We start from the raw sequence: 14,882 nt of genomic DNA on the forward strand, positions 1-14,882 counted from the left end.
AGGGAACACTGATGCAAATACTACTAGGAGTAGTACTGTAAGGTAACACTGATGCAAATACTACTAGGAGTAGTACTGTAAGGTAACACTGATGCAAATACTACTAGGAGTAGTACTGTAAGGTAACACTGATGCAAATACTACTAGGAGTAGTACTGTAAGGTAACACTGATGCAAATACTACTAGGAGTAGTACTGTAAGGGAACAATAGTGCAAATACTACTAGGAGTAGTACTGTAAGGTAAAACTGATGCAAATACTACTAGGAGTAGTACTGTAAGGTAACACTGATGCAAATACTACTAGGAGTAGTACTGTAAGGTAACACTGTTGCAAATACTACTAGGAGAAGTACTGTAAGGTAACACTGATGCAAATACTACTAGGAGAAGTACTGTAAGGTAACAATGATGCAAATACTACTAGGAGTAGTACTGTAAGGGAACAATGATGCAAAAACTACTAGGAGTAGTACTGTAAGGGAACACTGATGCAAATACTACTAGGAGTAGTACTGTAAGGGAACACTGATGCAAATACTACTAGGAGAAGTACTGTAAGGTAACACTGATGCAAATACTACTAGGAGTAGTACTGTAAGGGAACACTGATGCAAATACTACTAGGAGTAGTACTGTAAGGGAACACTGATGCAAATACTACTAGGAGTAGTACTGTAAGGTAACACTGTTGCAAATACTACTAGGAGAAGTACTGTAAGGTAACACTGATGCAAATACTACTAGGAGAAGTACTGTAAGGTAACAATGATGCAAATACTACTAGGAGTAGTACTGTAAGGGAACAATGATGCAAATACTACTAGGAGTAGTACTGTAAGGGAACACTGATGCAAATACTACTAGGAGTAGTACTGTAAGGGAACACTGATGCAAATACTACTAGGAGAAGTACTGTAAGGTAACACTGATGCAAATACTACTAGGAGTAGTACTGTAAGGGAACACTGATGCAAATACTACTAGCAGAAGTACTGTAAGGTAACAGTGACATAAATAGGTCTAAGACTGGTAATGTATCGTCAGACTGACACAAATACTACTAAGATTAGTGCGATAAGGTAACGGGGACAAATGGGTCTAAGACTTGTAGCATAAGGTAACACTTATACAAATATTATCAAGATTATAAGGTAACAGTGACGCAAATAGGTCTAAAACTAGTAGTGTAAAGTAACCATGATGGAAATACTCCTAAGACAAGTCCTGTAAGGTAATACTTATGCAAATAGTTCTAAGACTAGGGTGAGACAGTGTAAGGCCAGATCACAGAGGACCCTCTGGTTTCTGTCTCAAAGGTCCAAGAAATCCTGGGAAAAGCCGTTACTGAAGACGGGAGGCTGATTGACCCCAAGTGATGAAACATCCTGCACTTCTAGGGGTCATCTGGTTCCCGTTCAGTCATCAAACCTTATTATACAAAGCGCCCATCACAGGGGCTCTGTGCCCAAATCTTACTACACATGTGACTAGGGGCATAGATCCTCCTGGTGATAGACACCGTGTAACCGGCAGCTTCTGCTCTCTTATCAGTCAGTGTCCGGGTCCGGGGAGGATTTACTTCTCCTTGATAGCGTTTCTATATTATGTCTACATTAACTCTTCACTTCCCTGACAGACACATTACTGGAAACTTCTCACAACCTGGAGACACGATGGCTGCCAATAGATACGACCACCGGGACTTCATTTTAGTCTCTTATCATCGATTTCATGGAAAGAGTAAAATATAGAAGACATCATCTCCAGTATAATACAATCTATTATATATATTTATCATATCAGAAACTGGGAAGACGTAGAATTGGGTTTCTAGGATTTCATTATTTCTAATTAGCGCTTAGTTATTATTAGTAGTTTTATTTTAGTAAAATTATTGGCCAATTTGTATCAGCAATACAAGATGTTGGGAGTTTTCTATCCATAACTGACCCTTCCCTTTACTTCTGCTTGTAACTAGGAGAAAGGAAACTCACAACTTTCATTTCTTCACTAAATCTTTCAGGAGAGGAAAGTCCAAGAGGTTCCCATGGACGTCCCCCCTCATCTCCTGGTGGTGACGTAGAAGATAATCAGTCACATCTTTCCTCAGAGGAGGGAAATCCTGGAGATAAGAGGAAGTTCTCATGTCTGAAATGTGAGAGGCGATTTACCAAGAAATCTCATCTTGTTATACACCAGAGAACTCACACAGGAGAGAAGCCATTCTCATGTCCTCAATGTGGAAAATGTTTTAGACACAAATCATATCTTAAGAAACATAAGAGAATTCACACAGGGGAGAAGCCATTTTCATGCACAGAGTGTGGAAAATGTTTTAGTCACAAATCAACGCTTCGGAGACATCAGAGAACTCACACAGGGGAAAAGCCATTTTCCTGCACAGAGTGTGGAAAATGTTTTAGTCACAAATCAGATCTTCAAAAACATCAGAGAATTCACACAGGTGAGAAGCCATTTTCATGTACTGAATGTGGTAAATATTTTCTCCAAAAATCATCTCTTCTTAGTCATCAGAGAATTCACACAGGAGAGAAGCCATTTTCATGCACTGAATGTGACAAATGTTTTAGTCACAAATCAGCGCTTCGGGGACATCAGAAAAATCACACAGGGGAAAAGCCATTTTCATGTGCAGAATGTGGAAAATGTTTTAGCAATAGGTCACGTCTTGCTGTACATGAGAGAATTCACACAGGTGAGAAGCCATTTTCATGTACTGAATGCGGTAAATTTTTTCTCCAAAAATCAGCTCTTCTTAGTCATCTGAGAACTCACACAGGGGAGAAGCCATTTTCATGTACTGAATGTGCGAAATGTTTTCTCAAAAAATCAGCTCTTCTTAATCATCAGAGAATTCACACAGGAGAGAAGCCATTTTCATGCACAGAATGTGGAAAGAGTTTTAGTGAGAAATCACATCTTGTTATACATCAGAAAGTACATACAGGGGAGAAGGCATTTTCATGCACTGAATGTAGAAAAAGTTTTAGTCAGAAATCATATCTTGTTATACATCAGAAAGTACACACAGGGGAGAAGCCATTTTCTTGTTCTGAATGTGCAAAATGTTTTAGTCACAAATCATATCTTCGGAAACATCAGAGAACTCACACAGGGGAGAAGTCATTTTCTTGTTCTGAATGTGGGAAATGTTTTAGTCACAAATCATATCTTCGGAAACATCAGAGAATTCACACAGGTGAGAAGCCATTTTCATGTACTGAATGTGGTAAATATTTTCTAGAAAAATCAGCTCTTCTTAGTCATCAGAGAATTCATACAGGAGAGAAGCCATATTCATGCACTGAATGTGACAAATGTTTTAGTCAAATATCAGCGCTTCAGAAACATCAGAGAACTCACACAGGGGAAAAGCCATTTTCATGTGCAGAATGTGGAAAACTTTTTAGCAATAAGTCAGATCTTGCTGTACATCAGAGAACTCACACAGGGGAGAAGACATTTGTTGACAACTTGTTAAACATCAGAAAATACACACAGGGGAGAAGCCATTTTCTTGTTCTGAATGTGGAAAAAGGTTTAGCAATAAGTCATGTCTTGTTAGACATCAGAGAACTCACACAGGGGAGAAGCCATTTTCTTGTTCTGAATGTGGAAAATGTTTTAGTCACAAATCAGTTCTTTGGAGTCATCAGAGAACTCACACAGTAGAGAAGTGATGTTAATATTCATAATGTAAGAAATGTTACCAAATGGTCATCCAAATTTTCCCAGCCTGCATCTGCTACCAGGCTGGCGCTATTCCTGAGGACCACTCTCCATGACCACTCCAGTACCAGAATCCGAATCTGCTGTTTAACCCTTTTTGCCCGTTGCCTGCTGTTGATTAATAAAGAACTGAAAGTAGATTTGCACAACGTTGCCTCCGTCTGATCCCTGGATACGGCTGTCACCACCACGGACTCCCCATCCATCACCCAGGGACCTATCCTACAGACACTCAGGGGTTACCCCAGGGAGATCCAGTACATCAGCCTCTCCCTCCATATTTCCTGCACACACCACCTGCTGGAGATCTGCCAGGCTTTAGGACAGCCCTCCGCCCCCCATACCAAGCACCGTGACCACAGCGTGCCCTAGGCCGCAACCACCAGCCACTCCGGTATTCTGGGCCCCGGCTGACTCCAGGCCCCAAGAAAAGGCCCCGGTGGGGGATGTTGCATATACATATTCCAGACTTTCACACTGGCTCTGGAAGTGCTCACCAGGGATCCCTGTATCGGCTGATCTAATGCTGAAGCCCACAGCCTGGCACCTACAATATAATAATAATAATTCCTTTATTTATATAGCGCACACAGATGACGCAGCGCTGCACAGAGCTTGTCACATCAGTCCCTGTCCCCATGGGGCTCACAATCTAATCACCTACCAGTATGTTTTGGAGTGTGGGAGGAAACCAGAGGACCCGGAGGAAACCCACACAAACACGGAGAGAACGTACAAACTTGAACCCAGGTCCCCAGCGCTGTAATGCTAACCACTGAGCCACCATTCTGTAAGGCTGTAATGCTAACCACTGAGCCACCACGCTGCAACGCTGTAATATTAACCACTGAGCCACCATGCTGCAAGGCTGTAATGCTAACCGCTGAGCCACCGTGCTGCAAGGCTGTAATGCTAACCACTGAGCCACAATGCTGCAAGGCTGTAATGTTAACCACTGAGCCACCGTGCTGCAAGGCTGTAGTGCTAACCACTGAGCCACCATGCTGCAACACTGTAATATTAACCACTGAGCCACCATGCTGCAAGGCTTTATGCTAACCACTGAGCCACCGTGCTGCAACGCTGTAATATTAACCACTGAGCCACCATGCTGCAAGGCTGTAATGCTAACCACTGAGCCACCGTGCTGCAAGGCTGTAATGCTAACCACTGAGCCACCATGCTGCAAGGCTGTAATGTTAACCACGGAGCCACCGTGCTGCAAGGCTGTAGTGCTAACCACTGAGCCACCGTGCTGCAAGGCTGTGATGCTACCACTGAGCCACCATGCTGCAAGGCTGTAATGCTAACCACTGAGCCACAATGCTGCAAGACTGTAATGCTAACCACTGAGCCACCGTGCTGCAAGGCTGTAATGCTAACCACTAAGCCACAATGCTGCAAGGCTGTAATGCTAACCGCTGAGCCACCGTGGTGCAAGGCTGTAGTGCTAACCACTGAGCCACCATAGATCAAGGCTGTAGTGCTAATCACTGAGCCACCATGCTGCAAGGCTGTAATGCTAACCACTGAGCCACCATGGTGCCCTATACCTAGAGGTGACTGTAGAAATGCCTCATTGTCAATTTGAATCCAGTGTTTTCTCACAGTTCCCATCGTGCTCTGACACGCCAGTCCCAAAATGTCTGCATTATAATAGCTTATTACACGTGGTAGCCCCAAGCCCCTCCTGCAGGAGGAAGGTACAGGACATTCGCTCTTGTGTGAGGTTTTTTATTTACTCCACCCACGATATGTTATATGTCACATAATTATCTAACTCGGCGTCTACCTGCTCAAAGAGCGGCCGGGAAACAGGGGAAGTGTCACCCCTAAATATGGAATGGGACCTTCCGCCCCAAGACTTACTGGTGTAGACTGTCCCTCGTGCTCGTTACCTTAGGGCAGTGATGGCGAACCTTTTAGAGGCCGAGTGCCCAAAATGCAATCCAAACCCTTCTGACTTGAAGTGAAGTGCCAACACAAAAATTTAACTAGAATAACAAGGTTTTAATTGAGAAAACGAGCCATAGAGAGACGCCCCCCCCCCATATACGTAATATAGTATAAAATGCATACAGCTTGTCGTCATGTAGTATAAAATGCATAAAGCTTGTCGCCATGTAGTATAAAATGCATAAAGCTTGTCGCCATGTAGTATAAAATGCATACAGAATGCCGCCAAGTAGTATAAAATGCATACAGAATGTCGCCATGTAGTATAAAATGCATACAGAATGCCGCCAAGTAGTATAAAATGCATACAGAATGTCGCCATGTAGTATAAAATGCATACAGAATGTCGCCATGTTGTATAAAATGCATACAGAATGCCGCCAAGTAGTATAAAATGCATACAGAATGTCGCCATGTAGTATAAAATGCATACAGAATGTCGCCATGTTGTATAAAATGCATACAGAATGTCGCCATGTAGTATAAAATGCATACAGAATTTGCCATGTAGTATAAAATGCATACAGAATTTGCCATGTAGTATAAAATGCATACAGAATGTCGCCATGTTGTATAAAATGCATACAGAATGTCGCCATGTAGTATAAAATGCATACAGAATGTCGCCATGTAGTATAAAATGCATACAGAATTTGCCATGTAGTATAAAATGCATACAGAATGCCGCCAAGTAGTATAAAATGCATACAGAATTTGCCATGTAGTATAAAATGCATACAGAATTTGCCATGTAGTATAAAATGCATACAGAATGCCGCCATGTATGATAAAATGCATACAGCTTATCGCCATGTAGTATAAAATACATACAGAATATATATATATATATATATATATATATATGTATACACATATAAACACCTACATATACACATCACATACATATACACCCACATATGCACATCACATACATATACACATCACATACATATACATACATATACACATAGATATACTCATTACATACATATACATATTAATATACTCATTACATACATATACATATTACATACATATACACATACATATACTCATTACATACATATACATATTACATACATATACACAGATAAACTTACTTTATTTTCTTTTTTCTACAGGAAGGTTCTCCAGGAATGCATGCAGGTTACACTGTATGCATTCTCCACTCCCACCTGGAGCGGAGGAGAGGGGGGCTACGGAGCGGAGGAGAGGGGGCTACGGAGCGGAGGAGAGGGGGCTACGGAGCGGAGGAGAGGGGGGCCACGGAGCGGAGGAGAGGGGGGCCACGGAGCGGAGGAGAGGGGGGCCACGGAGCGGAGGAGAGGGGGGCCACGGAGTGGAGGAGAGGGGGGCTACGGAACGGGACAGAGGGAGCAAAGCAGTGCGGAGCGGACCGGGACAGAGTAGAGCGGACAGGGAGGGAGCAGAGCAGAGCGGAGCGGCCCGGGATAATTAATGCGCATGCGCGGTTTCTATGGGAGCGACTGAAACTTTCAGCGCTTCCCAAGTTACCGCGCATGCGCAAAAACACTGCGGTTCTGTCTATGGAGCGGCGCGTAGTTCCGCCGCTCGCATAGACCAAATTTTTACGGGCAGCGGGCAGAGGCTTACTGGCGACGGTACGCGTGCCAACAGAAACGGCTTCGCGTGCCGTCTGTGGCACGCGTGCCATAGGTTCGCCATCGCTGCCTTAGGGGGTCTTCTGCATCGGCGGCCAAGAAAACGGTTTTAGAAAAATATGGTAATGAGCGGGAGGTGTACATCAGCCCCGCAGTCTGGAGACTTAATCCCAGAACTGCAGCTTCCACCACTTGGACTTAGTCCCACCTGCACCAGCCCAGCCTGCACCTACTATCAGGCTGTGTGCACCCCTCCTGCGGCCCGACTCTCCATGACCTTTCCCGTGTAAAGAATCAGCTGTTACCCGTTTCTGGCCGCTGTCTGCTGTTCAATAAAGAACTGTAAGTTTATTTTCACAACGTTGCCTCTGTCTGATCCCTGGATACGGCTGTCTACCACCACGGCCTTCCCCATCCATCACCCAGGGACTCATCCTACAGTCACCTCAGGGGTTACCCCAGGGAGAACCAGTACATCAGCCTCTCACGGTTTCCACCACCAGAGCCCAAAGCAGGTACACTTTGATGTGTAAAAATGACTATGATATTGCTTTTCTCCCAGTTGGGCTGAACCCAGAAACCCCTTATTCTATAGAGCCAGAAACTTTCCTAAGACTCTTATATTTATGTATTTATGCTCCAGCCAGAGACATTGCTGGACTTCTCCACACTTGTGCTTAAAAGCACCCATCTCTGCTGAAAGCAGATGTAACTACCTCTTCTTCCAAGGACCGTGCCCCTCATCGCAGAGGAAATTCTTTGCCCCTGTTCCCATGCTGTGAATCCAGGTGCCCCCCCTTTTCCCCATTTAAGGACTGTGCCCAGAGAATGGTCTCTAATGTAATTGAGCCCTCTGAGAGACTGAAAGTCAAAATGTTTGCTTTCTAGGGAAAAAGGACTATTATTGCTATTATACATACTTTACTCTAAGTATTACTGTTATTACTGCTACAAGTAATATTGCTATGTACCGTTATGTAACATTTATATGAGCCGTGTACCCATTGTGCCATCTAATGCCACTCCAGGTTGGCACATAGAGTAATGGTTACTATATACCCAGCTATTGCACTGATCTTTTTTTAGGCTTTTTAGATATGTGGACCAGACGGTGTCAGACCATCTATACCAGGGGTCAGGAACCTTTTTGGCTGAAAGAGCCATGAACACCACATATTTTAAAATGTTATTCCGTAAGAGCCGTACCATATGCACATATGTAGTCCAGTGTCACGGATGCACCTGCGATCTAGGTCTCGGATCACAGGCACACCCGTGCCTCTCTCTGTGGTGGTGCTCCTTTCTGAGCTCACTCAACCCACCACTTTCTGGCTCGCGTCCTGGCTGGCCAGCACGTGCCAACACACGCGGATTTAAAGGGCCAGTGCCCTGCTGATTGGCTCTGCCCACTTCCCAGGTTCCTATAAAGACCGGCGGCTACCAGGTAGGTAGCCATAGCACATGTTCCCCAGTATATAGGTAGCCACAGCACATGCCCCCAAGTAGATAGGTAGCCACAGCTGTCTAAGAGCCAGATGCAGGCAACAAAAGAGCCATATCTGGCTCCCGAGCCATAGGTTCCCTACCCCTGATCTATACGTTTGTATATGTCAAATTCTGACCGCAGGCTTACGCCTCAAACCTGAGTGTCTAAGCAGTAACACCTAGACGTCGCACACTAGGGTAAGACAGCAGGTATACTGTATTGTATCAGGTGTATATAATTACACCCCCCAGGTGAAGTGTCTTCAGGCTGAAATTTCAAGGAGTCGATTACTTGACATGACACCAAGCCTCACCGAAGAAAACAGCTGGTTTAAGGCGAGTAGATACCAACTGTATTGTACTTGTGTATATGTAAAAAAAAAAAATGCACTTAGTCAGATACCAACCCCAGTACTAGTAACCAGGACCACGGGGGGCTTGTCTTCCACACCCGAGGCACTTTACAGAAGTGCACTTTATATTTATCTACCCTTCCAGGTCTGCAGCGTTCTTAGACCACCTGGAGGTTGTGTTATAACCTTCCAGTTGTTCCCCCATCAGGTCCATAGCTGAGCCGTGGGCAGCTCGTTAAATAACCAAGTGTGTATCTGCAACATCCCCACCGAGGCCTAGCTTTTTCTTGGGGCCTGGAGGCAGCCGAGGTTTTTGGCCTAGGCACGCTGTGGTCACGGTGCTTGGTATGGGGACCGGAGGGCTGTCCCACAGCCTGGCAGGTCTCCAGGAGGTGGTGAGTGCAAGAAATTAGATGAGGGAGAGGCTGATGTACTGGTTCTCCCTGGGGCAACCCCTTAGTGTCTGTAGTAGTCCCTGGGTGGTGAATGGGGGAGCCCTTAATGGTGACAGCCGTATCCAGGGATCAGATGGAGGCAACATTGTGCAAAAATAACTTACAGTTCTTTAATCACAATGAGCCAAACAATTCTGAACAGATCGTTGGATTACTGGGAGTAATCTTGGAGAGTGAACCTCAGGAGTTAGGTCACCAGCCTGGATGCAGGGGCAGGCTGGGATGTAGCTGTGCCCAATTCTGGAAGCTGCAGCTTTGTCCTGGTTGTCCTGTGTGAGCTCACTAGAGGTGTGAGGCACACGCTGTCTCTGGTCACTCAGTGTGGAGTTGATATGCTTCTCTGTCAGGAGCTGGGCCTAAAGAGCTGCTCATGAGGTGAGAGCTCAGCACTAACCAACTGTCAGTACTCACTAACTGTCACTTCTCCTCCGCCCCTGGTCAGGTGGTCTCACTCTCCAATCACACTCCAGTTACAAAGGTGGAACATCATTGGATGACATTAGTAAAACAGGTTAACCCTTGCCTATCCAGGCAGTATCTACGGCTGCATATTACCTCTTGGGGTACTGAATGGTACAAGGGGCTTATTCACAACCACTCCTCTGCCATGCGCATTGGCAGTGATGTTGCATACCCCCGGGGCAATTGTAAGAGCCGCCCTAGCATGGCTCGGCTATGGACCAGATGGGAGAAGGAAAACTAACGCTAGCCAGCAGCAGATGGTCTCCAGAGGGTCCATGTATATTACAGCCGGTAGGGGTGTAGATGGTATAGGTTTTGCACTTGCTTAGAAGTGCTGGCTATGTGTGGTGTAGGGGACAAACCGCCCATGGTTCTGGAGACAGGCACCTGGGTTGGTGTTGGACTACATACACAAAGACAATGAATGTGACAGTTGGTAGCTAATACCCTTAAAACAACTGTATGTGGGAAAGGTGTGGTGTCATGTCCTGTAATCCACTCCTTGCACCAAGGCCTGACTATTTGTTCAAAAACTCTTCTTCCTTGGCAACAAATAGTAACACATTTAGGTACATGCAATGCATACAGTACACTTTTACCTGCCATCTGACAGTCTTACCCTGAGTGTATGGCATCTAGGTGTTTCTAGGTGAACACCCCCGGTGTCCTAAAGACCCGCAGTTTACAGAATACCACACTGTATGGTGTCAGGATTTACATATAAGACGGTCCAACACAGTCATACTATCACCTGCAAAGCCTATGAAAAAGGTTATATGCAAACTTACTGACAATAGATGGCCTTGACTGTTGTGCAAACATGTAAAATGCACATTGGCTTTGGCAGCTTAATGGGTAAATTACTTAAACGTTGCAAACATTACTCAAACCGACTACTCAATGTCCAATGTCCGTTTTCCTGTGAAGAATAAGGCATAGCAAATGCAAACAGAATGTCCATTCCTGCAAATGAAAAGCATTCAGTGCAAGACAAAGTCAATAGCATCTTTTCCTCTATGGCAATTGGCTAAAAGTCTCTCAAAAGGCTTTAAGAAAAAGTCCATCTTCTGGGCACAGTCCTTGATGTGGGAAAAGTGCAATAAACAAAGGGTCTCCTCTTCAGTGTAGGGACAGAGTCCTTTGAAGGGGTGGCTCTGCTTCAGCAGAGGTTGATGCTAACATAGCACATATGGAATAAAGTTCAAGGAAAGTCTCTTGACTTATCATAAATAGGGGGAAAGAGTCTCAGGAAAGTCTCTGGCTCTATGAGGTATATGTGGGCTCAACCCAACTGGGAATCAGCAGCAAAACATATGTATAATAGACCAAGTACCTGTTAAGGGCTACAGCCCATCACAGATTACTATTCATCAGACTTTCCAGCAACATCAGGATCCAGGAGCAGTTTAGGATCCTGTGGAGAATAAACAAGAGCCAGCTGAAGACACCCGGTGGCAGCTTCGGGAACTGCAGGCTCCTCGGCATCCTCCTGATATTCAGGCAGAGGGGCGCTGCCCACTGGGATGTCAGCTGTGGCTCAATAGAGCCGGGGACCATGGAAGGGTCCACAAACAAATAGATGGTAACCAGAGGCAGCGCCGCGGCTCCCTCCAACTCTTCCGGGGCCGGGACATCACCCCACTGGTAGGCTACTGCCGAGGTGATGCTCTCGTTGGAGCTTCTGGATAAGGCTCATCAGCCGGGCCTTCTTCCGCCACAGAGGACCCTCAGGATCCGGTTGCGCTTGAGGCAGGAGAGGCGACTGGGGTGTTCCCCTGGACCAGGCCTGGCCCATGGATGGCAATGGGACCCGTGCTGACAACTACTGTCGATGGGGCACTCATGTGGAAACAGAGGACTCCAGGCATTCATCCTCTTCAAAAACATCTGCATATGACCTGAAGCTCTCCTCCTCTGGATCAGGGATCCGGATGACACCAGCCGCCCATGGTCCGTGGGGTCCTTCCTGCAGGGAGAACTCAATCCACTCCCCTGGCTTCAGGTTGTGGAGGGGTTTCCGGCAGATCAGGCTGCTTGACAGACCAGCGGGGAATAAATACCTCCCATCCGGTGTAGTCCTGGGTGGTGAAGCCGGAGCCCCGCTGTTGCCCGCTCAAAGCAGCGGACTTGACCGGTGGTCCGGTTCTGCTTGACGCAAGCGTCCTCCTTGGAGCGGCCTGCCATGAACCGCTGGGCCTCCTTCTAACTAGCGTCTTGGAGATGCCGGCAGAGGGCCTCAGCTCGACCTCGAGGCGGCAGGGGTGCCGGTGCTGCAGACGGTCTCTCCGGAACGGGCTCAGGCTTCACAGGTGGCCGGGCAGGTGCCGGAACTGGAGCAGGAGGAGTTGGAGGATCGGGAACAGCAACAGGAACCATAGGCTGGTCGGCAGCTGTAGTAGGCCCAGGCGCTGGCTCGGAAGGAGTCAGGGCCTCCCCACGTGGCACCTTCATGTGGGGCCACGGCACCAGCATGGTAACCGGGAGAGGCGTCAGGAACCGCCCGGTGGTGCGTGTTGCTCTGTCACCGACTGCAGGTAGGTCCTAATGACGGAGGCTCTGGTCAGTCCGCGATGCAGCAGGTGCCCAGCGAAGGGCCTCCGGACCGGCTGTGCAGAGACCACGATGATGGTCTCCAATGCTTCCAGGACCTCTGATGCCTCAGCTGAGGGTAGAGGCCTAGGACCAGACATGGTGCTGACCTCTCTCCACAAAGTCCACAGGAGCTTGCACTTCGATGAGGCATGGCAGGAAGTCCGCTTCGTGCCAGGGGGTGGAGTCAAAGTCTGGCGGGCTCTATTTTCTCCTGCGCCACAGGAGGCTGTGTTCGCGCCATTCGCGCATGGGTGGAGCTTGTTGAGTCACCTTGGCTTCCCGGCAGTGAGGGTTTTGGCGGGCTAGAATTATTTGCTGCGTCACAATCTCCTGAGGTAAACACTTCAGGCGCTGCTGCACCAGATGTAGCAGAGCTGACAAAGTCCGTTGCAGGGATTAACCTCCTGAGTGCTGGAGCGGAGCTGGACAGCATGTGGCAACAAATAAGACAGTCAATGTTGAATAAGTACAAAGTCACTTGGGCCTAAACCAGGATGGCAGCAGGGTTAGGCAGCGCAGTAGTTTTTCAATAAAGGACAGTCTATAGTGCCAGAATAAGGCACAGAAGTAGATATCCTGTTTGTGACGCCACTAGAGAATAGCCTTTTCTTGGAGCCTGGAGGCAGCCGGGGCCCAGAATACCGGAGTGACTGGCAGTTGCGGCCTTGCTGAAGTCGCGGTGCTTGGTATGGGGACCGAAGGCCTGTTACTCTCCAATCACACTCAAATTACAAAGGTGGAATATCATTGGATGACATTAGTAAAACAGGTTAACCCTTGCCTATCCAGGCAGCATCTACCGCTGCATATTACCTCTTGGGGTACTGAATGGTACAAGGGGCTTATTTACAACCTCTCCTCTGCTATGCGCATTGGCAGGGATGTTGCATATCCAATAGTGTGAATAGAGCTGAGAACTAGAAGCCACAGCTCTGTGACACCCTCCACAGCACTAATAAGGCATCGTCCTCCAGAACAGCACCAGGACTGCCTCCGGGGCCGCTAGATTCCGGCACAGGCGAGGAAGCAGCATGCGCCACACGCAGGGAGGGGGCCGCACCTCAGCTGTTATTGTCGGCCGCTCTGGAGCAGGAGAAGTCATGGAGTTGGAGGAGAATGATGTCTGTGTTCCTGCAGGAAGGTCTCCAGGGAGGTGTCAGGCAGAAGAATGGTCATCTGTAGCTTCACCCCATCTGTCCCAAGAGATGTCCCATCCTGACAAAATGTCACACCAGCCGCACCATGATAGGGAGCACAAGAGCTTACAGGCTATGGGGATGAGGGGGGACACAAGAGCTTACAGGCTATGGGGATGAGGGGGGACACAAGAGCTTACAGTCTATGGGGATGAGGGGGGACACAAGAGCTTACAGTCTATGAGGATGAGGGGAGACACAAGAGCTTACAGTCTATGAGGATGAGGGAGGGGACACAAGAGCTTACAGTCTATGAGGATGAGGAGGTGACACAAGAGCTTACAGTCTATGAGGATGAGGGGGGACACAAGAGCTTACAGTCTATGAGGATGAGGGGGGGGCACAAGAGCTTACAGTCTATGAGGATGAGGGGGTGACACAAGAGCTTACAGTCTATGAGGATGAGGGGTGACACAAGCGCTTACAGTCTATGAGGATGAGGGGGGACACAAGAGCTTACAGTCTATGAGAATGAGGGGGTGACACAAGAGCTTACAGTCTATGAGGATGAGGAGGGACACAAGAGCTTACAGTCTATGAGGATGAGGGAGACACAAGAGCTTACAGTCTATGAGGATGAGGGGGTGACACAAGAGCTTACAGTCTATGAGGATGAGGGTGACACAAGAGCTTACAGTCTATGAGGATGAGGGGGTGACACAAGAGCTTACAGTCTATGAGGATGAGGGGTGACACAAGAGCTTACAGTCTATGAGGATGAGGGGGTGACACAAGAGCTTACAGTCTATGGGGATGAGGGGGTGACACAAGAGCTTACAGTCTATGAGGATGAGGGGGTGACACAAGCGCTTACAGTCTATGAGGATGAGGGGGGACACAAGAGCTTACAGTCTATGAGGATGAGGGGGACACAAGAGCTTACAGTCTATGAGGATGAGGGGGTGACACAAGAGCTTACAGTCTATGAGGATGAGGGGGACACAAGAGCTTACAGTCTATGAGGATGAGGGGGTGACACAAGCGCTTACAGTCTATGAGGATGAGGGG

At 47.3% G+C, this 14,882-nt stretch overlaps 2 protein-coding genes across 2 annotated transcripts in view; both read left to right on the forward strand.

Moving 5' to 3' along the window:
- The window catches only part of LOC140119779 (uncharacterized), a 654,457-nt gene extending 650,567 nt beyond the window's left edge, over positions 1 to 3,890 (forward strand). Inside the window, exon 10 of the mRNA XM_072139128.1 lies at positions 2,198 to 3,890. Within this exon, the coding sequence (XP_071995229.1) occupies positions 2,198 to 3,696 (1,499 nt within the window). The 3' untranslated portion in view covers positions 3,697 to 3,890. The remainder of the gene's footprint in view (positions 1 to 2,197) is intronic.
- The window catches only part of LOC140119822 (uncharacterized), a 661,039-nt gene that overhangs the window by 569,788 nt on the left and 76,369 nt on the right, over positions 1 to 14,882 (forward strand). The gene's annotated exons all lie outside the window — the stretch shown is intronic.

The sequence above is a fragment of the Engystomops pustulosus genome, chromosome 2 (genome assembly GCF_040894005.1).
Source record: "Engystomops pustulosus chromosome 2, aEngPut4.maternal, whole genome shotgun sequence".
Taxonomy (NCBI): domain Eukaryota; kingdom Metazoa; phylum Chordata; class Amphibia; order Anura; family Leptodactylidae; genus Engystomops; species Engystomops pustulosus.